The sequence below is a fragment of the Akebia trifoliata genome, chromosome 11, assembly GCF_017979445.1.
Source record: "Akebia trifoliata isolate Shusen 1 chromosome 11, ASM1797944v1, whole genome shotgun sequence".
Classification (NCBI taxonomy): Eukaryota; Viridiplantae; Streptophyta; class Magnoliopsida; order Ranunculales; family Lardizabalaceae; genus Akebia; species Akebia trifoliata.
Window position 1 is genome coordinate 6734431 of NC_141385.1, and position 25531 is coordinate 6759961.

Consider the following 25531-nt stretch of genomic DNA (forward strand, 5'->3'; position numbering starts at 1 on the left):
TAACTTATTATTATCAAAATCATTTTCGTCAAAGCTAATAAAACTACAATCCCAGGACTCCTATAACCATGCTAATTAGTTTTCAAAACTAAAATAAAAAAGATATCGTCTTATTATTATTAGCGGATTCCCGTGCCTATGGCATGGGTCATCGACTCACATGCACGTGTCGAAGAAGAATAATGAAGAACATATCTTAATTTGATTCTTTTAAAGTCTAATGAGAGACCAAAATGGATCCCTTCAACTTTTCAAGAATTAAAACAAATTAGAGATATAAATTCGAAAAAAAAAAAATATTAATGTTGGAGGCTCGATTTTTCCTGTAAGGAAAAAAGGATAAACATTGACAATTTTAATCGAATTCAAGGTATTTTTCAGATTATTCAAAAGTTATCCGATTGGATTTTCGTTATAATTCTATCTAGGGTCCTGTTCAGCAACAAACATTTTGGCAAAACATTTTTCAAAAATCATCCTCACCAAAAATCAGCTCATTCCAAAACTTCTAGTCCCATGTTTACAAGTTGAAAAATCGTGGACCGTCCATTTTTGGTAAACCATTTTTGATGGGGTTAGAAGTTTTGGAATGGGCTGATTTTTGGTGATGATGATCTCCTCATCGTAGAGATCATCCTCACCAAAAATCAGCCCATTCCAAAACCTCTAACCCATGTTTTGAAAAATGTTTTGCCAAAATGTCTGTTGCTGAACATTTCCCTTTTATCTATTTGTGTTGAGTGTTGTGTTATCCATCTCTGTTCTTAGGTGTCACGTGTTCACGTACTGTGCCCTAGTTCGACCCGTGACCCTCTTATATTCATAATTGTGTCCCTTTCCCATCGGATCGATTTTTTGAGGTAAATAGTTGTCAACAATTGGCAATCCTAATTAAGAATCAAATGAAATGTGGCATCAAAATATATCACTACAATTCACCTATGTATAAAGCGTGTTACTGGATCCACTCCTACCATGCCGAATTGCGAATTGGAATAAAGCATGCCATTTCGTGATTCAATTCATACTTAGTTGATGAAAAAAAAATACAATCCGTTGTTATGTTCAATATTAGACGTCTTCGACATTTTAATCAATATTAGAGATATCCCCCATTTTGGATTTTGGTCAATATTAGAGATAATTTTTTTTTTACTTTGGTGGGCCGCACGTACTAACCACCTGACACGTGTTCAACAATTAAATATAACCACTTTCAAGTAAAGGGGCATATAGGATTTGAAGGTATGACTTGAGGAGCACACCGAGTCACCTTTACCATCTCAGCTAACCCTGATGGTCAATGTTAGAGATGCCTTGCAAGTGTTATTAAACTTATGACATTAATGCTCTAAATACCGTCTTCAAATTATTTCTATGAATCATGTTCGATCTACAATGATGAACTACGAACCTAATTCAAACATGTATACCGACGAACTACGTAACATACTAAAAACCCATCTTAAAATAGAAAATTCGACTGGACTGTCCATCAGATTCAAGTCAACTCATTGATTCACAATTTCACTTAGCGAGTCAGATAAATATAGATTGAACTTATAAATATTTAAAAATAAAAATAAAAAGTGAAATTTTCGTTTTTCTGAATCATTGCATTTCTGAGTTGTCGCCTCCAGTTGGTCCGAATGAGATTTAGGGCTGAGTCAACTCAAAATCTTATCAAGTTGATGAGTTTTAAAATTCAGATATGAACTGCCCAGAATGACCTGCTTGTAGCCATCAATGCACACCGTTACCAGTAATCTTCCACAACATCGCCAATTTTGACAAACTTTTGAAAATAATTTCCAATTATTTCAAAAAATTGGCAATTTAATACTGAATTTTTTTCAAAATAATTACCAATTATTTTTAAAAAATTGGTGATAATTTTATTTAATCAAATTATTAATCCCCCACCCACCACAAAAAAAAAAAAAAAAATGGTGATTATTTTTCTCTATCCCTCCACTCATTTTTTTGAATATATATATATATATATATATATATATATATATATATATATATATATATATATATATATATTTTTTTTTTTGCAAAACTTTATCAAATTTATTTAAATTAAGATAACTGGCCCACCTAATAATTGTCGAATCAGAATTTGATTACTATGACCATGACATTAGCACATGGAAATGAAGATTCTTATTGGCATTGAAAGTCGGTATAGGTGGTGCAAATTAATCACGCCGAAGATGCCAACGAATCTATGAGAGATACAACGATGACAAATTAATTTTGGATTTAGCATTGATAGAGACCATAAACAAGTTTTGAAACGAAAGCTTACCTTACTAAACATTGAGAAGACCTTGGGTTCCCTTTGTGAGGCCAAATAAAGGACCACCATAGCTAGGCGGAGGACCACCGCTCAGAGGACCACTTTATATTTCTTGCAGAATGAGAAGCCGGAGAATTCAATGTCCCCTATACAATGATAATTGAGGGTCTCTATGATTGTAGAGAAAACATTTTCTAGAAATTTTTTTTTTTTTTGAATCTCATTGAAAAATTAATAAATCCAGGCGTTTTATTGTACTTGGTGGGAAAATGTCAATAAGATCGAGTTGGTTTTTAGTGTAGGGTGTTGTACTTAGTATTATTTGTGAACAAGACGTCTTATTTGAGATTTATTTGTTTCTTCTTCTTCTCTTTACGATCATAAATATGAAAAACTTCAAAAATAAGAAAATGAAATAAATAAATAAAAATCCAGATTCAAAACCATAATGGGGAGACAATAGCTTCTGGAGATGGAAGAAAAATATATATTTTTTTCTAGGATCCTTAGGGTAGGAAAATATTTTCCTTGTCAAAGGGGAAAATCATCTTGAATTAGGAAAATATTTTCTTGGGAAAATCAAGTCAAAATCATATTTTTCATAGAAATTTAATAAAATTGCAACTAGAGGTGGAAATTCCAATACCACATGAAACCGTTTCATACCTACATTTAGGTTAGCAGCTACACTTGTATAGGCTTTGGTGTGAGATTTGGTTTGACCGTTTGAGTAGCAGCAACGGTAATAACGGTCACCATTATTATACAACTTTTTTAAAAATATTTAAAGTATTATTTTTATTTTATTTTAAGTGGTTGATAGGCAACTTTTTCTTCTGGTTTCTAAACCCTAACGTACTGATGGGTCCCGTGCATGCCCTCGTGATTATTTCTTACTTTTCTACAACTTCTTGTGACCCCACCTCACCTCACCTTCTTTTCAAATGAGTGATAATAGAGAGAGAGAGAGAGAGAGTCCACGACATCACACTTTCCAAAAACGTTGTATCTCACGGAGCTCACGAGCTTGGCTTGGACCCACCCAACTGAGCCAAACCCATATAATGATATAGAATGACCATATTAACCTCTAACATTTTTTGAAATTTCACTCACAAGCTCCATGTACATGTCACTTGTCGAGGGTTAATATAGTCTAGAAACTAGTAGATGAGATGGAGATTTCTTGCCCAAACCTGGCTCAAAGGAACCGAAAACTAAGAAACAATGGTTCAAGAATGTGAAACTTTACCAAACTCTCTAACTTTTATACCACAGTTGACACTTGACCTCCAAACAAGAAATAATTAAAACTACATATTTAAAATATTATAAATAAATAAAAAAAATTACACACGTGACAAACGTGCCTTTTTGTCCATGCCAACATATTACCCTACTTTTGTAGTACCCACGGTTCAAACACTGCTTCATGCTGATATCTAGAATTTGGAACAATCTAACGGATAAGATCGAATAGACGGTAGCATTTGATAAGGCCCACAAGTTGTAAGTAGTATAATCCATAGGTATTAGTAGCATATTATCCTTTCTCCTTCGGTAGACATCTCTTGAACCCTTTTTTTTTATAATATTGAAAAAAAAAAAAGACAAGTGGGCTGAAATCTGCCAGTCTGTAACACTCTAGAAAATCCTGAAGGTCCCTACAAATTTCTTTTTTTTTTTTTTCTTTTCTGGAACTCTTAACCCTTCATGTGAAGAATAAATGAACTTTATAGACCTACCCCCACTTATATAAATAAATCAAGAGTCTCCATAATATGACTCACCAGGGTGGCATACTCAAATGACTTCATCATGACGTGATAAGTTCGGGTACTGTAGATTTGTATGTCTCAGGATACATGATTGCACTTACCCATTAAAAAAAAGTGTATCCCAAAGCATATAGATCTACGACTCTTGAGCTTGTCCACGTCATGGATTCATTTAAGTTTGCCACATGGCGAGTCATATTATTAAGACTCATAAAGTAATTAATATATTAGAATTTCTCAAAGTATCTGGATAATTGAAGGCTTAATTATCATTCTAGAAAAATAAAATTTAAAATTTATTAAAATTTTAAAGCTGCCACGAAGCTTCTTATTTCCATCTCTTAAATACTCATGGAAATGATATTATACAGCACCACACAACCTATTTATCAGTAAACATCAAATGACTGGTCAGGATTCGAGATGGTCCAATCAATGGGTGTGGGAATACAAATGTATCAAATGGGAATAGATCCAATGGTGGACCATATCACCAAATAATCAATTAGAAAAGTAAGGTGTTATGGTGTGAAATGGTTATGGTTTCTAATTGAATTTTTTTTATAAAAAAACAACCTTATTATCACTAAAAGAAGGGTACCTTTCCTTAAAGTCAAGCTCCAATTGGTCCACGTGTGTCGTCGAAGATGTTGGATTACCCGTGATCTAAGTCAGACTGCCTGGTTTATATTTGGAAATTTTGAAAATGAAAACATCAAGAATTTATGTTTATCAGTTCTTCCACGACTTTCCATCAATGCTTCACAATTATATAGTTGCTGATGATGAAGCTTCCACCAAAACCAACCAACATGACCACAACCCTTTGTACCTTCCTTCTTCAGATCTCTGCAATTACATTGCAGAAAAACCTCATGTCTGCCACTTACAGAACTCAATCTCCAACTGATATCTCTTGAATTATTTCTACTTTTCCTTTTTTGTTCAAACAAAGTAAACGAATCACCTTTTTTCCTTCATTTTCCTACTTCTTTCCTCTAAACCACTTATAATCCGTGTGCTTTCAGTGTCTTAATCACTTAAACATCTTCAAAGCAAAAGATTACAGATCAAAACTCGTGTCACCAAATTTGCTATATATAACCGTGTCTTCCAGCTTTACCCATGAAGTTTTTTACAGCTTTCTCTACTGTAGTAGTTTTCTTTGAGGAATTGAACAACCAAGATGTCATTTTTGGTTGCAAAATCCGTTTTACAACGGTTCTGCAATGACGAATTTGACATGGAGAGAGGTAGTCAAAGTTTCTTGTCCAGTGATCTCTTGCCATCCCTTGGAGCCAGAATTAATCAGACAACTAAACTTCGAAGATACATCGTCTCTCCTTTCAATCCTCATTATAGGTAAACCCATTACATGTGTATCCGTTACAGAAAAAAAAAAACCCATTAGTACTCACTTTGTTCATGTTTATGTTTTTCGTGTCAGGGCTTGGGAGATGTTTCTGATTGTTCTTGTTGTTTACTCTGCTTGGATTTGCCCATTCGAGTTTGCGTATCTGACTTACAAGCAAGACACGTTGTTCATCATTGACAACATTGTCAATAGCTTCTTCGCTATTGATATCGTTCTCACCTTCTTTGTTGCATATCTCGACCGTCGATCTTATCTTCTCATTGACGATCCCAAGAAAATTGCAATCAGGTATCCCATTTTTTTAATCCTTGTAATGCTACAAGTAGATGAATTAGTCAATTGAAATAATCTGAGACCATTCATCACAGGTACATATCGACTTGGTTCATTTTCGATGTCAGCTCAACAGCACCATTGCAACCACTTAGCCTCCTCTTCACAGATCACAGCAGCGGCCTTGGTTTCAAAGTACTCAATATGCTCCGACTATGGCGTCTACGTCGGGTCAGCTCTCTGTTCGCAAGGTTCACCATCAAATTTCAAATCTCTGCCTTTGGTTTCTCGAAATTTCAAAATTTTCCAAAGTGGAACAACAACAATATTCATTAAGCCGGTTTGATTTCCTTCAGACTAGAGAAGGACATCCGGTTCAACTATTTCTGGACTCGGTGCACAAAGCTCATCTCAGTAAGCTTTCGGATATTCTTTCCTTTCTCCTGCTTTTATAGTCTTAGTATATATCTAGATTACACTTACCTTCCATTCGATCACAATTCACAGGTAACACTGTTTGCAGTTCACTGTGCCGGATGCTTTAACTATATGATTGCAGATAGATATCCAGATCCAAGTAAAACCTGGATTGGAGCGGTGATACCGAATTTCAAAGAACAACCACTTTGGAACAGATATGTAACTGCAATGTACTGGTCCATCACGACACTAACTACAACGGGTTATGGAGACTTACATGCCGAGAACCCAAGAGAGATGTTGTTTGATATATTTTACATGCTATTCAACTTGGGATTGACAGCTTACCTCATAGGAAACATGACAAACCTCGTTGTGCATGGAACCAGCCGCACCAGAAATTTTGTAAGTTCTCTTACTTCAAAATAAATATATATATAAAAAAAAAAAACCTTTCGCTTCTTACTTGGCGGCACACCTGTTAAAAGAGTAACAAAGAATAAGCAATATGTGAAATAAAATGGGACAACATGAACCCAACTACCCCATCAACTGACTGACTATAGAGACTAGTAATCGATACACACATTTTTACAATAAAACTACGAAACCATCTTTCTAAGACATCGACTCTCCACTCTCCAATATAATTTACCTCTGCAAAACTCACCAACTATACATCTTGAGAGGTTTATATGGAAAACTTTGAAGTTCATAAGCTAACCCAATTATTAGGAAATAGAATGTTTGTGTACAATTGGGAATTGCATGAAAGTCAAGAACAAGGTGGACCTCGATACAACAGTTGTTTTGGGGATTGAAATGTTTGATTAACCTTTAGAATTGAGATGGTTTCTCTATTTTTTTTCATGGACTGAGTTGCCAACAAATATTAATTTGATGCTAAGAATCGTTGGTTCTGATGTTGCAGAGGGATAAAATCCAAGCTGCTTCAGAATTTGCAACACGAAATCAGTTGCCCCGGGACATCCAGGAACAAATGTTGTCACATATATGTCTCAAGTTCAAAACAGAAGGATTGAAGCAGCAAGAGACCTTGAATGGTCTTCCGAAAGCTATTCGTTCAAGCATAGCTCATCAACTCTTCTTCCCCATCATTCAAAAAGTTCAACTTTTCCAAGGGGTTTCCAATGATTTCCTCTTCCAACTGGTATTACTTCAAATATCTCATTAAACAAAAGTTTAAATTTAATTTTGTCTGTTTGGTATGCTTTGACTGAAACATGATTATACTGTTGCAACCATAGTCACAAAACAGAAGTTGCGTTTAAAATGGTTTTGCACCTCCAGCAATTAAAACGAGTAAGAAAATGTTTTTTTTTATAACGTTTTCTTACTAAAAAAGGAATATTTTTTTGTGTGGTTTTGGTTAATTTTTTTTATTTTTTATTTCTGGTTAATTTTTTTGGATTTCTGGTTATCTGTGATTTTCTTCACGAAAGTTGTTTAATGTGGGGTTTGATACATGATATAGATTTGAGGATTAATAAATGTAATTTAATATGGGATTGGATGATAATATCTTTAATGGTATGATTCTTAATTTTTTCAGGAGTGTTATTTTATTCAAAAGATATGTCAATGATTAGAAAAAAATTAGCTAACATGTATAATATGTGAAACATGTTATCATGCATAGATATTCAATATATATATATATATATATATATATATATATATATATATATATATATATATATATATATATATATATATATATCTACTATTGCCACACCAACTTTTACTAATGCCACACTAATTCCTATAAATTGCACTCGGTGTGGCGTTAGTAAAAATTGGTGTGGCAATAGCTCTCTCTCTCTCTCTCTCTCTCTCTCTCTCTCTCTCTCTCTCTCTCTCTCTCTCTCTCTCTCTCTCTCTCTCTCTCTCTCTCTCCTATATATATATATATATAGATATATCTTTGCTTAAAAATATATTGAAGACTTCAATAAATGTTTAACGTGTATTTTTGTGTGATTGTGTGTATAATAAAACACATCGGTTGTCCTCCCCCATAAAGAGCGGTTCAAATTCAATCTCGCACACATCTCGTGTTAACCAACCAACTACTCCAAAAGACCGATCTATTAGATAGGGGGAGAACTATGAATATAAATGAGTCATGGTGTTTAACTGGGGTATGAGTCGTATGAAATACCCGAGAGTGAAGGACAATATGCACTCAATACTCCCCCTCACCATAAAGGTGGAAAGAATCAAACCCGTGACTTATACGAACCTAGTGCTCTAATACCATGTTAACCAACCAACTACTCCAAATGATCAATCTGTTCAAAAGGGGGAGAATTATGAATATAAGAGGGTCATGATGCTTAATCGGGGTATGACACACCCGAGAGTGGTGAAAAATATACAATCAACATTTCGAGGAACAATTTCAACTTTATTCTCTGTTCTTTGCTCCTTTTTCAAGAATACCCCTTCAACTTTATTGTGTTTTCTCTTCTACCTCCTTTCCAATGATACCTCTCCAACTTTATTTTCTTTCCTCTTCTCCCCCCTTTTTCAATAATATCCCTCCAACTTAATTACCTTTACCCTTCTATTTTTTTTTCAATAATACCCCTACAACTTTATCATCTTTCCTATTTTACCCCCTTAAGCCCAAAGAGGATGACCGTGCTATAGACATGGGCAAACTCTAGTTTGTATATATACATATACATATACACCTTAAATCCACACTCTGACTTCATGGCTATAGTTGCAAGGCATGATTCTCAGAGCAACGGAACGAATCATGAGTGGTGCAATTCTTTATGTGGTTTTGGTGTGCATGAATTCTTCCCTGAATTATACAAGTTACTCAAACAAATTTTCTTCCATGAAAAGGTTTCAGAAATGGAGGCTGAGTATTTCCCACCCAGGGAAGATGTGATCCTGCAGAATGAGACTCCAACAGATCTTTATATACTGGTTTCAGGAGCAGTGGTCAGTGAAATTATTTATATTAATCTTCCATAAAGCATGTTCTGATCCTCTACAATGCTCACTGCTGATTAATTTACTCCGGTCGGTGATTTGTTTTTTGGTTGCAGGATTTGATAGTATCTATCAATGGTCATATTCAAGTATGTACTTCTTAAACTTCTATTTTAAATATACACAGAACAAAGAACATATCAAAGACCTAATTTTAACATTTCTTACATAAACTTCACAGGATCATGGAAGGGCAGTTGCAGGGGAAATATTTGGTGAAGTTGGGGTCCTATGTTGCAGGCCACAGCCATATACTGCTCGGACCACTGAGCTTTCTCAACTCCTACGGCTGAACAGGGCTTCACTAATGAATATTATTCAGGCAAATATTGAAGATGGAAATATTATAATGAACAACTTTTTCCAGGTACAAATACACCATGGAAAACCTTTTTAAGGGCTTTCCTTTTAGTTTTTTTTTTTTTTTTAACGACTTCGACAATAAAAAGAGCTGATAGTTCTGAAATCCTCTTTCACAGAACCGTAAGGGCCTAGAAAGTTTAAGCTTTGGAGATCCAAATACTGATCCAGGGTCGACCATCAAAGAATGGTTTGAGAGGGAGTCACTCCAACAAAGCTATTTTCATGAAGGATTTCAAGATCATCCACATAGAGACCAGTTAATTCAGGAAACAAGGGATAAAGAAATCCAGGTTCAAGAGACTACAGAGAAGGAGAAATTAGATGCAGTCTATGATATCATCAGATATGGAGATGATGTAAATTCAACGGACGAAGATGGACAAACAGCCCTTCATGTTGCTGTCCGCAATGGACACCATGAAATGGTTAAGATTCTGTTGGAAAGAGGAGCAAATGTTAACAAAGCAGATTCCCAAGGGTTGACACCGAAAACTCTAGCAGAACAACGAGAGCAGAAAAGCATCAATGATCTCTTACGCTGTTATGAAGAGAGGAACAGAAATTTACATGATCATAGAATAGATTTTATGGAGACACAAACATTCAACTTCACCAACAACAATCAAAGCAATGAGAGAAGAAAAGGGAAACCCGAAGTTGCTAACTCTCGTTTTGCTAAGATAGCAATCAAACCCAGTTCTGACAGCTCTTGTCGTCCAAGTGGTAACAGGAGAGTCACAATTCATATGCACTTTGAAAAGGAAAATACATCAAAAAAACAGCTTGGAAAGTTAATAATCCTACCTGATTCATTAGAAGAGCTACTCAGAATTGCTGGTAAGTCTTGTTTGATCTCATTTAAGTGATTCTGATAAACCTGAAAATTGCAGAAGAATAAATATTTATTGCACTCAAATTCAAATGCATCAAAGTCAACATAAATCAGTAAAGAAATAAGCATACAACATAGCATTAGTTGATCTTGAATCAACTAAATGATGTAAATCGGGAAACATTCTTTGTTGCTTATGAACTTTCTGTATCATATTGGTATCTTGTGAAACTGCAGGTCAAAAGTTTGCAGGCTTCCATCCTACAAAAATCGTCAACAAAGAGAATGCAGAAATAGATGACATAAGCGTAATTCGAGATGGGGATCATCTGTTTCTCCTTCAAAATGAGGTTGAAACCAATCAACTACAGATATCAATGTGATACAACCTTTATTGAAAGGTTACAATGTACACAATCGGATATGAGTGTAACTTCTAGGAAATTCATGATGAGATTAAAAGGAGATCACATCAGGAATCAAACTTGGCCTTCAACACCAATAATTATATTCCAAAATTGGGTATTTCAATTACATTTAGCTGCACTCAACTCATGATTTCCACAATTGAAAAAAGAATCCCATCCATGGTAAAGGTTACAATCACAATTATTTTTGTTGATAGATAAAAGATTTATTAATCACAGAAACGAAGATTGAGAAGACCTGCCTAATAAAAAGAGAGGACACTGATTTGAAAAAAAAAATACATATATAGCAAGATGGTAATGAATTCGGGCAAAATGGCTAGAGAAGCCCAAACTATATTTTCTCTTCTGTAGGTTCAGAGTGACATGTAGAAGGACTGAAATCAAATAATTGAAGCATTGCGAAAGTAACAAAAAGTTGGCAGAAACGTCATCAATTGCAGTTGAAAATCTAGTCAGTAATCTTTCCAATGAGATCAACACAATAAGCACTCAGTTGGGCCACCTCAAGTCCTTGATACATAGCCAATGCCAGTCCTTCCGTGACAGATATAAGAGCAAAACCATGTTAGGCAACTTTAATGAGACCAAGAAACCTGAATGATTTTGATTCCATCCCATTATACTTTTGAGTTTCCACATGCTTTCTTTCAGCTATAAAGAGTGTCATTTCTCTTAAATAGTTCCTTTGATCGGAAAGGGGTGAGCTTCTGTATTGAAAATAAACTTATCCAAAGGAATAACAGAGCTGTCCCCAAACAGCAAATATAAATACTTTAATGTCTCCCCTAAGAAGAAGGTCTCCATCTTGTCTCTTCTATGTGGGGGGAGTGTGGTGACATCATCCAAAGAACTGTAACCCCCAGAATCAACCTTGGTATATTTCTCAAATGCCTTGAAAATCTGCCAACCCCATTCACGATATCTGCAGAAGATCAAGGTAATTAAGTTAAATTTATATAAGAAAGGTTAAAAAAAAACTTGATTTCATATATTTATTTATTTTTAGTAGTAGAGAGTGTTCAGAAAAATTGTAATGCATACTTTGGGTCTTCTGTTATACGATACAAGACAAACAATGATTCCACGGTTTCAGGACGCAAAAGATTGTGGCGATCAGCAGGCTTAATTATTATATCTTTCAGATATTCAGAACTTTTATTTCCACCATCAGGGCCTCCTTCAGAAAATCCCTGCTTACGGAAAACCATATATCAATTCTCTACTAAGAAAAAGTCAATGAAATGCAATTGCAAACTCAGATGTACAACACAAAGAGGAAATAAAATTGACAAAATCAGTTGCATATAACGTCTGAGATTATCAATGTTATGATTTACCAAGATAGCTAAATCAACTTGACTCACCTCTGCATTGAAGTAAGCAATTTCTGGAGCAAGCCCTGTAGAGGTCACTGAATACATCTCAAAACATGTCTTTGTCAAATCTTCGGCAAGCTTCAAATTCTCCAAGTCTTCAAAGGATAGCAAATTGTCTTCCATTGCCTTTTTCTTTGTAATGCCTTTAGTAGCACCAAGTGCGAGAGTGCCAGGCAGGAAGCATACCTGAAAAGGGCATTGAGAAATCTATATCAAAAACCCCAGTAGAGCAGCCAGCATTGAAGAGACCAGCCAATCAGATTGGTAGCTTTCATTCAAGGAGAAACATCGGCGATCAGTACTGCTAATGCCTACAAATTTTAATTTATAAAAATAAAATGGCCAGTAATGTTTGGGGAAAGAGAGTACAGGGCTAGTTTCTTACTGCTTTGTCATTTTAATTAATAAGGTAACAACAGCACCAAGGGTAGATGCACAGAAAAATAATAAAACCTGTTCTCACTGCAACATATTTTCCATAACTCTATGGGAAATGCAAAAATTTACATGTTGACATTGATGCAAAAACCTACAAGTTCAACAGTATTCCATACCAGGTGATCCATTTTAGGACTGAAGGAACCCTTGGATCCGTAAGGAAGCTCCCCAACAAAAACCAATCCTTTCGGAATAGATTTCCGAACAAGAAGGTGCCTAACACCTTTCATTGCTTCCTCGTACATCTGATGCAAATACTGAAAATTATTATCTCGGCTTGTTCCTTGCTGAAGCCAAACTTTTATTAAGTACTCATAGTAGCTATCACCACGAGATCCTAGTCGTATATTTTCTCCACTAAACTCACCAGAGTGAGGGCTGCAGTCGCAAGAAAAACAAATGGATAATTATGATTCTATGTTTGGTTATAAGAAAACATAAGACAGAAACAAAGAATCAAAATTTAAAATTTAAAATATGAAAACACATATTAATAGAGTAATGATTAAAAAAATTAGAAATAATTATGACAACAAATTGTTTCAATCCACAAGATGTATGAAATTCATACTGGTATACCACATCTTAAAGGAAGTGACCACATTTCGGAAATACTCTCACATCTACATGGATGTAATCGTGAGACAACTCCTATATGACCACAGTGGAAAGGACAATAACATAGAAACAGTGACAGAGCTGACTGATGTCATCGTCAATTTCACTAATTTACAGAAGTTGGATAGCCCACAATGATACTTCAGCATAACAATATAGACAGACTCTGCATTTTCTACCCAAAAATATATTGACAACTCTTATATAGACAATAGCAGCATGGTTCAAATTTTTTTTCTTTTGAAAGGTAAAATCTTTTCTTTTTTGAAAGGTGTGGTTCAACATGGTATGATAAGTACTGATCAAATACAGAACCTTATGTATCGTATTGGTAACTTGAAGCCGATACGTACAGTACAACATGGTATGATAAGTACTGATCAAATACAGAATACACACATGCACACAAGCCAATGAAACAATAGCCAATAATGATACTTTAGCAGAACAACGGACAGTAAAGAGATTTCTTTGGAGTCGTATGCCGTTTGCAAGCTGATATGTACTGTACAACATAGTATGATAAGTACCAATCAAATACACACATGCACAAGGGCCAATGAAACAATAGCCAATAATGATACTTTAGCAGAACAATGGGCGGTAAAGAGAATTCTTTGGAGTCATATGCCATGCGCAATTTGTTGGGGTCTTTGGAATGAATATAACTATCATATTTTTGAGAATAGAGAGCTTTTGTTTCAAGACATTGCTATTTTTTATTTTAAGTATGCTATTCTTCTGGAGTAAGCTTTTTGGAGAGTTAAAAGGGTGTATTTTCTGATGAATTTTTGGGGAGATAGCATAGGGTTTGTTCAATTCTTGTATCGTAGCCTGGTTGGGTAGTGTTTTTCTTTTGTTTGTGTTTTTTTTTTTTTTGCCTTCCCTGTATTTTTCATTGATCTCCTCAATCGGCTTTATTAATAAAATTCCTTATTTATCCAAAAAAGTAAAATCTAGTAGAACATTAAGGCAGACTCTCCACTTTCTGTCTAAAAATATACTGGCAACTCTTGGAAGGACGATATAGCAGCATGGTTCAATATTTTGTCTCAAAAGTATTATCTTGGTTGACAAAAAAATGAAAACATTCCCTGAGATGGAACGAAACATTGATCAAAATCATTATTTTAGTGATAAATACTATTAAATAACATTATTTTAGTGGAAGTTTCAACCTTTAGCCACTGCTTGGGAGCTATTGTCAGAGAGGAATAGGAGAGGGAGCATCATTCCAGGAGATTGTGCTAAACATTCTAGGGTTGCTGTTTTTTTGGTGCAAATTATGCCCTGATTTCACAGGGTTTTCTTTGAGGATTTTGTATTTAGATGGGATTTTATAGGTGTGTTAGTTTTCTTTGATTGGTCACCTTGACCGCTTTTTTGTATCTTTGCTCCTGTTTTTTCAATAAAATTTATACTTATAACAAGAAAAAAATAACATGTCTTAGGTCTTAACATGAATATTACAACTTTTTGTGTTAAATATATCACATATGGATCTATTGAGAATGCACTAAATTAGATTGCGTTAAAGTATGCTTTATGATTTAATAAGCTACAAATATTGATACATACCAAATGTTCACTTAAGTTGGACAAAACTTCTTAATGTCATTATACGAGCCAAAGTTAAAAAATTTCATCTCAATTAGTATTGCCATCAAGGGAAAAAACATGGCTTGGTCACTTGCTGGGCTGGATTGGGAATGACTAGAGTTGGCCTAGGTTGGATTGGCTTGCCTCTATTTAATAGGCTTGTCATGAAGCTCGCAATGATAAAATGCTTATATTTTCTTTTCAATAAGTGAAAAAATAAATGCTTATATCCAATGGATAGATATCACAGACCAGGGAAATTTTGCTGTTTTCGGGGTGATCCAACTATTCATTGGTCAATGCTAATAATCACATGTGTGGAAAGAGAGTAAAAGTTCTACTTTCCTCTCTTGGCTAGGCTGGTCTAGGACAGCATGAATGGAGCTACTTCGTCATCTTCCTCTCTCTAGCTATTCTTCCTTGGTAAAGTCTCTCTCTCCTCACCCTCTCTCTTTCTGTTTCTCTTTTTCCTCTTCTATCTTTTATTGTCCTTTTCATTTTGAATATTGATTTTCTGTGGTGATTGAATCTTGCTATTTGTTTTTTTTAATGTACCAAGATACATTTGCTTGTATTTTTATTTTTTTGTTTGAGTGCTTTTTTTTTTTGGAACTTTTCAATAATCTAGAAAAAAAATTGCAGACAATTTTTATTTTTTTGGGTGTCTTGGAATGTTTTGGCCAAAACATTCTGAGATGGACCGAAACATTCCATGAATGTCTCATCTCAGAATTTCCGAATCCCTAAATCTGTCAGCCGGAACAGTCTGAGATGAAACAAAAATTTGAACCTTGATGAGCAGCCAGCGACATGCAAACAGCTTCATCCAGGAGCAACTTAACATTGACAGTCGGTCCTCAGATAATCAAGTTCATATTCATGTCAGAAAAAAGTGTTATATGACAGGTCAAGGGGTCTGTCATATAGAGTCATCAATTTATTGCTGGCATGCAACATAAAAAAAAAATCCTGAAAAGAAGATAGCAACTATCTGAAAGTATAGAAGAGCGTGCAAACATGAGAAATTTCAGATAGATGGATCCATACCTTATGTAGATAGGCACCAATCCTTCCACCTTAGGAAGAGTCCTCAGATGTTCCAAAACCTTCATGGCTTCCACACCATACTTCGAATCGTTAGAAACGGTACTAAGATAGTTAAACTCAAGCTGTAGGGTAGAAACTTCTGAGGTACTGCTAAATCCATCGGGAGCTGGATGAGCGGAGTGATCGCGAAGAACAACATCGCTATAAGGAATGGGAGTTGGACTTGTAGTAAAAGCGGTCAAAAGACGATCAGCCAAGTTCTTTGCAGTCTCTAGGTAAACAATTGGTTTAGGTCCTTTGAATTTTGGAGAATCCATGCCCTGTTCTCCCCCACTTAAATGATAAGCACTAAGAAGACCACCCAAAACTCGTATCGTGGTTTCAAATAAATTGACTTGACCCTTCTCACTAATTCTTTGTGGAAGGTTTTTTTCAATCCATGTTCCTGCATCCAAGACAATTTCCTCGGAACCCATTATCATGGCCGTATCTAATGCATCCACAATTGTAGCACCTAATCCTCCTAAACCATCAATTCCCCTTCGGCTCAGAGGCATAAGTTCATCATAACCAATTGCATAGTTTTTATAGCCAGACCATGCATGAATGAAAGCATCTTTAACCTTCTGTTGCCTAGCCATCCATTTTGAAATTTCATTTAACTTCTCTGATACAACAGTAGAACTATCATTACTACCTTTCTCATCAGGTGACAATCGTGGAGGAAGCCTAGGTGCTTTTTTCCAAAATCTTCCAAATCCTCTAGCACCATCCATGGGAAGCTTATCTTCTTCCTTTCTGGTAATACCTTTGGCTAGTAATCCATCCGAAGCAGAATGGACAGGATTTGAATGCATTAGCATTAGACATGCTAAACCACCAATCATTAATAATACTAAAAATTTCCCTGTACTACATCTCATACAATCACGTCTGATGCTACTATTAAGCAAGCCTTGAGTGAACACCTGGAGAAGCATATAAGAAAGCATAAACTGAGGATCCATTCAGAAATAAAAATGCATTCCTTTAAGTAGAATAAGGGGGGTCGAATAATATGACATATAAAACATACTATAAATTATAAGAGTATACAAAGGGAAAAAATGTGTTGGAAGAATTGTTGAGTGTTGTGTTATCTGCCTCCGCCCCCCGGGTGTCACGTGCTCACGTATCGTGCCCCAATTCAACCTGTGACCCTCTTATATTCATAGTTGCACATTCCCTATCAGATCAGTCTTTCGGGGTAAATGGTTGTCAACATAGTATCAAAGCGCTAAGTTCATATAGGTCTCAGGTTCAAGTCTCCTCTAAGGAATTTTCCACCCTTATGGGTGACGGGGATTGTTGTGTTATCCACCTCTGCTCCCGGATGTCACGTACTCACGTGCCCCAGCTCAACTCGTGACCCTCTTATATTCATAGTTGTGCCTTCCCCTTCAGATCGGTCTTTTGGGGTAAATGGTTGTCAACAAGAATATCAGAAAGTGAACATAGAGGTAAGGTCACATTCCAAATGCAAGACAAGAATTTCATTAGCCTTACTAACACGGGCATTCAAGATCCACGAACAAACTATGCATAATTTTTATCATTCTACTCTTCCAAATATAAATAACAAGAATGATTATTATCATCCTTTAGTGGTTGAATTACAACTACAACCTACACCCTCTTAAGCCATAATAAAAGAAAGAGTTTCCATGTGAAAGCTGTTAATACAGGAAACAAATGAAGCAGTGAACTCACAAGTGAAAGATGGGCTATAGCAGCCCTCTTCGTATACCGAAAACCATTTTTTAGCTTCCCATTTTTAATTCTTGATGATTACATATAATAAAAAATCTTGAAGAGGGAACAATCCTAGATTGCGAGCATGTAAAATAGAAAACCCTTAAAAACATGAAGCATGGTCAAGAGCCAAACTTACTAATACAAGGAAAATAAGACAAGACATCCCCAATGGATGGTTAAGTACTGAGTCCACTACTCAATTGCTTGACCAAAGGCATGTTAGCTTTGAAGTGAGAAATTCTGGTCCAACCCAATAACCACTACTTTGAACTCCGTACCACATGAAGTGTCATCGTCAAGAAGTTAGTAATGGGGACATCAAAGCTCGAAGAATAGATTTTATTTTTATTTAGTTTTTTGTTTTAGGACTTTATTTTTACGTTTTTTGGGCCAATTTTCATGTTTTATTGACCCATCTTCTTAGTACAATCTTTAGAGGTAGTTTGGTAAATTTAATATGTTTTTTATTTAAGTTTATAAGGGTTGAAAATTTAGGAGAGAGAAAATTACGAAAATTAGGTTATTTATTTGAGGATTTTAATTTTATTAGGACTCTTTATTGATTTTCTTTATTTATAGATTGTATTAGGATTTATTGACGGATAGTCATGAATGAATAAAAAAAATAAAAAAATTATTTTCTTGTTTTGAATGTTGGTGCATTCGATGTGGTTGATGTCATGAAAATCAATGGATGATTCCAAGATAAACATATCATTTTCTATTTTTTTTTTCTTATCTTCTATCTTTTTCTTCTATCCATCTTTTCTACAATTTTTTTTGTTTATTTGTGAGATATCAAGAACTCTCTAATCTTTTCAAGAAATAAACTCCGTTTTCTTGATTTTTTGAAGAAATCTTGAACTTCAATTCTTGAATCTTGAAACCCCATTTTATTAACCCTTAATCATTTTTCCATTCTCTCAACCTTTAACCACTTTCTTATCCTATAAACCTAGATCCTTAATCATAATTGTAAAATGCTACAGTTAAACCCCACAATCAAACCCTTGGGATTTACCCTAAACGTTTGAGGTAACCCTATTGTAGACCAAATCCCAAACCTGATTCCCAACCCCCCCCCCCCCCCCCCCCCCCCCAACAAAAAAAAAATTCCTCTTCTTCCCTCACCGTCCTGCATCAATTAGTCAATTTAATAAATCAAGTTCAGGAAGAAAATATTCATATCTACGTGGCTTACACGTCTCATTCAATAAAAGAGTGTAGGAAAAAACAACCTAACACTGCTTCAACAATAACCCAGACTTATGGATCAAACTTAATTGGACTAAAAAGGAAAATCCTGATATTTTTAATCATGAGAATATTCTCTAGTGGCAAGAGCTACAAGTTTCTTATATGTTAAACAGGCCATCAAATGATGGAATAATAGTAGAATCTTATATGCAATAAGGGATTATTTCTATATCAACTCCACCTAAGATGAACAAAAACACCTAAACCAATACAAGGCAAACTAAGGATAAAGGACATGTGGAAAGGGTCTAACCCCAACATCTATTGCAGTGGTGCAATTCAAGCAAGTTGAGCATGATTGAAGGCCACCCAAAACCATCCATGCCTGAGAACTCAACCCAACTAGAGAAATTCATAGCTAAACCCTAACCAAACTCAGTTGGATGAGGATCAGTTTCAGTCTAAGAGAGAAAAAGAGGGGAAGGGGTAATAAAGAATGTAAAACAAATCTAGAAATTACACAATTTTTAGCGGAAATTGAACTTATGACTTGACAACGACAACTTGTTCTAAATAATTATTGTTGCGGTGGTTGCAAATCATCTTGACAAGATCCCACTGGATTTATGGAAAAGCATAGGAACCAAGAATTATCACCAGTAAACTGGAATTTTGTGCGCAGTCACTAATTGATAGAACAATAGGGTTTATATCGTGTAAGGGTTGACAAAAGAATTTAGGGTTTACACAGGAACACTCAAGGGGCTTAGAGTGCTTGAATTTAAGGTTTAACGGGATTTAAAAAAATGAGGATTAGGGATACAAAATGGACATGAATAAAACCTTATATCCCACAAATCAAAACATAACACATATAAACAAAATCTTCGACAAAGAAACTCCTACCTCATAGGAAGATTTTTATACCATTTGACTAACAAAGACTTGATGTTAAGCATGCAAATTATCACTCATGATCTGAAGCTTTGTACAATTTTGGAATGTTTCGGTCGAGACATTTTGATTTCAGCCAAGAAGGAAACAAAACATTTGATCTTAAAACACTGAATGTTTCGACATGTTTCTATTGGATGGGCCCGAAAAAATATTAGTGACTGGTTGACTAAAGCAATGCAAATGGGTCAACCCAAGTCAAAGGTGAGTCGAGATGAATTGTGTTGTGCGAATGGTGATTCAGTTACAATTCACCTCTACATCTTGAAATGGCTCAACTAAGACCAAGATGAATAGAGCAAGTCAACTTGGTCTCATCCATAACTTAAACTCATGACTTTTAAAGGGAAAACCAAGGCCAAATTGGAAAAGGCCCAGAGAACAAATGTCAAGATTAATTTTGATGGGATTTCTCTAGTAAATGTGTGTATGAAAGATATTGGGAAAGTGTATAAAGATGAAAACGGAAAGTAGTTAAGGATACTTGTGATCAGTGTTCCATACTCTAACAAACCAAAGGTTAGATCACTTGTTGGGTGATGAAAGAACAATTCGGGGTCCTTTAAGAGATTATAATAGAAATTTCAAAGGGGGTGAACAATCATTTCCCTTTATATTTTAAGCTAAGATAATGATGAAGCTAGTTTTTTGGAATTTATCAAAAAAAGGTAGTTTTTTGGCCAAGGAGGATATGAATAAGAAAAAAATTATATATTTTTTGCTTATATAGGGAATAATCTACCTTCATTTCATATTATCGCATACACTAATGAAATCATGATTACTTATTAAAAAAAAAACTAGCAAAAAACAATTCAAGCTCAACTCAAGAACTTGTACTAATTTAAAGAAAAAAGAGAAATGATTAAAAAGTAAAAAGAACAACATTTTAGTTACCAAATCACTAGCATCCATGGGAAAAAAAGAAAAATTCAAATATTAAATATAAGTGGGATTGAACATATACATGCCAATCCAACAATCAACCATAGTTGTCATAAGCAATCGCGTATGTGATTTTGTGAGAATTGGTCATTATGCTATCGCACATTGTAGTACTAGTAGGCAGTCACATATGGTCCCAACGGTCATATATATATATATATATATATATATTTAAACCTTTTACTTCTATAAATACCATGTTCCAACCTCCACGTTCCTACAACACTCTAACCTACTTCTACCCTCATTTAAGCTCACTTTTACCCTCATTATAGCTCTCCTCTACGTTCCAATTTATTTTTTCTCAATCTTACCTTACTACTTTATACTTTCTAAACCATCTAAATCAAGCAAGAATTAATATTCAAGAGGAAAGATTTATAGAATTTTGCAACATTCAAGAATCAAGACTATACATAGATCAATAAAAATTCAACCTTTTTTTTTTTTTCAAATTTGCTAGTTTTTGTATTCTTAAATACTTGTTAAACATCAAAATATACTAAACAATTTCGAAAAAAAAGATTATCTCTAAAAATTGTAATCAAGATATAAAAATATTATTTCAAAAGTTATTATAATAATAACAATCTTTTCCTAATTTTTTTTCTATTTAAAAAAGTGACAAATATTTTTGCAGATATGCAAACTGCATATACTATTGTGCAATAGCATATATGCTGATCCCATGGCACAGCATATGCAATCTAAGAACAATGCAGTCAACAACCCAATTATTGGCGGGTTGGTCTCAAGAATCTTGCGGTGTTAACAGATGAAAGAGGTGTTTTGATCCTAGGTTTGTGGTATTACCCCTCACAGCAACCCCACCTCACCAAGGAGTGTTTGGTTACATGTATCTTGTGATGCTAAACCACTTTATCTAGGCCATGTCATCCGTTAAAGCATTATTCTCCAAATCTATCCTCTCTATCTCACCTATTCTCCAAGAGACTTCAATTCACATCTGATTATATAACGTCCCTATTGTTGTCAAATGTCTTCGTTTCACATAGCCAAAACATCTAAATTGACTCTTCTTTTGTCATCAAATGGGGCTATTCTAATGTTTCCTCACATCCTCTAATTTCGAACTTCAAATTTCCAGTTTTGTAACCCATCAGCAGCATACATCCAACCTAATAAATAAATAAATAAAAAGAAAATTTAACAACCGTCAAAATCATACCATTGGTTGGCCCAATTTCAAAAAGATTCCAAGTAGGGGGGAATTTGAGAATTATATTTTGTCTCCTCAAAATTGCTCTATTTAAGTAAAAAACCAATTCTCTTCACTACGCCCCAAGTCGAAATTGTAAGCTGAACTTGGAAAGAATAAATGAGGAAAAAAAAAATCAAAACCAATGGTCAAAAGTTCCTTTTTTTTAGATTTCATTTTCGATCATGGATTGAGAAGCTATTGATTTTTTTATATAGGAACTTACACAGTGAAAATTTTGAATTGAGAGTATGTTTGTAATGCATTACCATATTAAATTAAGAATCCAAATCCTCTTTGAATTAAAAATTCTAGCCAAAGATTTCAACTCCAGTTTTCAACAACACCCTCAAATTCAATAATCACAAGTTCATCCACATTTATATGATCTCCAAAGACCATTTAACCGCGATCTACATAAAAATTCTAACAAAATATTTCAATTCAAGTATCCAACAAAACAACCTCAAATTCAAAAATCACAACTTCATTCATATTTATCTGATCTCCACTGGCTATACAACTACGATCTCCATGAAAATTTTCGAATTTAAATTCAAACGAAAGATTTCAACTCCGATTTCCAACAAAACACCATCAAATTCCATAATCACAAAATCACTCACAATTATCTAATCTCCAAAGACTATAAAACTACGATCTACATAAAAATTATAGAATTGTCGACAAAATCAATCAAAATGTGAGAAGATCGAGATCTAAAAAATTGCAGACCTTGAAAACGGATCGATGGCGGAACTTGGCGTTGTCGTAATCAACATCTTTCATTGAATATGGAAGAACTTTCGACATAATCGGATTCGCCTTTTAGGGTTTCCTTTCGACTTTCTCAAACTCTCTCAACAAGAGTCGAAGTCAGAGAAATTTGAGTTGGATCAGACTTTTGATGGATTCCAACCAATATATATATTATGTAACATAAAGCGAATAACGAAAGAAAACAATGGCGATCGAAGCGAGATATGTCTTGTGCTATGAGCTTCCAAGTTCCAAGCCTTCCAAGAGCGTGAATTTTGTAGATCTAGCTATTTTGGTTTGTTGGTTCAGTTGGTCGGATTGGACTTCCCAGGTCAACTGTCAAATGAATGAAAGACGAATAACCGGCCGCGGATCTTGAAAATGGATGGGTTGGGTCTGTCTAGGGAGGATGTATTCCTGACCCGACCCGGAGGACTGACCCAGATGATGATGCTAGTTCGACTTTGTTTTATTTTTGGGTTAAGGGTTGGATCCAGAGGATGACTAATAATTTTCTCCTCCCCTTCTCTCCTCTCTCTCTGACACACGTCCCATCCTAGAATCATAGATCATTTGTCTCGAGATACACATAATCATAAATCTTTTCTTATGTATCCCAAGACAAATGACGTACGGTTTTATGATGGGGGCATGGTTTTAAATCTCATCTGAGATCGATACGAGTTGTCTCGATATCGTCCACCAACAAAACAAGTTAACAAGTCGTCTCAAAGATATGATTTGGTCTAATTCTAAGGCCTTTTTTTTATAAAAAAAATCTCGTTCGAGACGACTCGACCTCAGTGGCAACTCACAAAATTGTCTTATCTATTGTGTTTTCAACTTGATTATTAAGGAGAGTTACTTTTGCCGCACCAACATTTGTTAATGCCGCACCAACTGTGTGTAATTCTTTGGTGATTTACATAAGAATCAGTGAGGCATTAGCAAAAGTTGGTGTAGCAATAGCCAGTTCTCTTCTTAAATTCCTTTTAATCGAGCCTTTTGATTATCATTATACCTCGAGATAAGCACAAAAAATTACAATCTCCATTCTATAAAAAATCTTATGAATTTGATAATAGTTGGAACCAGGGTTACCTAATTATGTTGGGAAGTTACTGAATCGCGAACCAATACACAATACGGTTCGCTCTCGATTTGTGAAATGCAACGAACCCAACGAAATGCATTTTCCTTATTTATTTTTTTACATGACCCTCCACTTCTTGATAATATTTGAGACATTATACTGATAGTATGTTCTTTTGACCTTGGTCCTTATTAATAGATTGATGAAAAATGACCAATGCCCTCATCTTCAACCTAAAATAAAAAACTTGATTTTTTTTCTTCCAAAAATCTGCCATCTTCAATCTTATTTACCCTACTTGTCACTTCAACCTTCAAAATGACCTCACCTCTGCTTACCCATAGATTCATTCTAGAGTGACGAGTCACAAATCGTGTTCACGAATTCGAACTAACGAATCAGGTACAAAAGTTGGAACAAAGTCGTAGATCAGGTCGATTGATACGCTTTAAAAAATTTATATATGTTTCTTTTCTATTCTTCTATGTCGCATGGTTGAAACTTCTATGCCCTACATCAAAAAAATTTCAACTCTTCCAACCTCTCAATTTTTATGGAGTTTTAGTTATTCACTTATGAGGAAAAAGTTATAACTTCTTGCTAAATGAGAGTTGGCAACTTGCACTAAATACCCCTACTGCCCAACTTGAGAGCAAACAACTAATGTGTTCTACTTATTGAACAAGGTTCTATGGTTGGTGCATAGGGGCGGATTTAGAGTGGGGGGCACTTGCCCCCACATGAATTTTCAAAGTCTATGAATTAGTGAGCTATTGTAACAGATTTTAGTAGCGGATAAAAAAATCTACCACTATTGCCCCCACAATTTTTTTTCCAATCTCAATTGCCCCCACAACTCTTTTTTTTTCACTCTTAGTTGTCCCCACACAAAAAATTCTACTCCTGGTTGCCCCCTCAAGGGAAAAATCCTAGCTCTGCCGTTGTCGGTCCGTGACCCCTAGATGTCAAAGTCATCCTTGGGGTGATCTTGTAGTTCCTACAGAGTGGAGACGATAGGGTCGGTCCATGGATTTTCCTTCCTTTTACAGCATTTCACTCAAAGGGTTGAAGGGAGATAATGCATCAAGCTGTTTGCAAGGGCCAACTTGATCATTTTCCCTTCTTATATATTCTATAGATATAGAATAATTCAAATATAAAAAATATAAAATAGAAATCTCGATCTTGCCTATTCCTATATATCTTGGGAACTCTCATTCTTTATGGAATCGATGACCATCGCATTACAAATGCGATGCTCTAACCTCTGAGCTAAGCGGGCTCACATAACAGAAATTGTATTGTGCATAGGAATTTAGTGAACTACTGGGATCTTAGCTATTCATAATGAATATATAACAATATAACAATTAAGATACCGATACACTATATGAATAATCGTGCTTACATAGATGTGTTTGATCTATTTTGACTATTTGTAATAACAAATGACGAATGGATGACAGCATACTCATGATTTTGAAAATTTAGTTGTAATGTTTGACTTGAGTTTCATTTCGTTAAAGATAATATATGCAGTTTAAGAAGACCTGACCATTGTGAGCTCGCCACTTATCAAAAGTGACAAGCTCGCTACTTTTCCCCAAACGAAGAGCTTATTAGTAGCGAGTTCGCTACTGGATAGATCTTCTCAAGATTCTTGGAATGCATATTGTAGAAGCGATTTT

At 35.0% G+C, this 25531-nt stretch overlaps 2 protein-coding genes across 2 annotated transcripts; one reads left to right on the forward strand and one right to left on the reverse strand.

Annotated features, from left to right (window-relative positions):
- The first annotated feature begins 4845 nt into the window (after positions 1 to 4845).
- On the forward strand, positions 4846 to 10907 carry KAT1 (KAT1 potassium channel). Its single transcript, XM_086460094.1, has 11 exons — positions 4846 to 5445; positions 5531 to 5746; positions 5827 to 5982; positions 6088 to 6145; positions 6239 to 6556; positions 7083 to 7322; positions 9029 to 9127; positions 9235 to 9267; positions 9360 to 9545; positions 9658 to 10378; positions 10611 to 10907. The coding sequence occupies exons 1-11, from the start codon at positions 5270 to 5272 to the stop codon at positions 10754 to 10756; spliced, it is 2349 nt and encodes a 782-aa protein (XP_086316220.1). The 5' UTR covers positions 4846 to 5269; the 3' UTR covers positions 10757 to 10907.
- Positions 10908 to 10909: 2 nt separating this feature from the next.
- MNS3 (alpha-mannosidase 3) lies at positions 10910 to 23175 on the reverse strand. The gene is made up of 6 exons (XM_086460095.1): positions 22727 to 23175; positions 15883 to 16850; positions 12735 to 12996; positions 12169 to 12366; positions 11846 to 11994; positions 10910 to 11726 (listed from the first exon to the last, which is right to left on the reverse strand). The coding sequence occupies exons 1-6, from the start codon at positions 22802 to 22804 to the stop codon at positions 11477 to 11479; spliced, it is 1905 nt and encodes a 634-aa protein (XP_086316221.1). The 5' UTR covers positions 22805 to 23175; the 3' UTR covers positions 10910 to 11476.
- Between the last annotated feature and the right edge of the window lie 2356 nt (positions 23176 to 25531).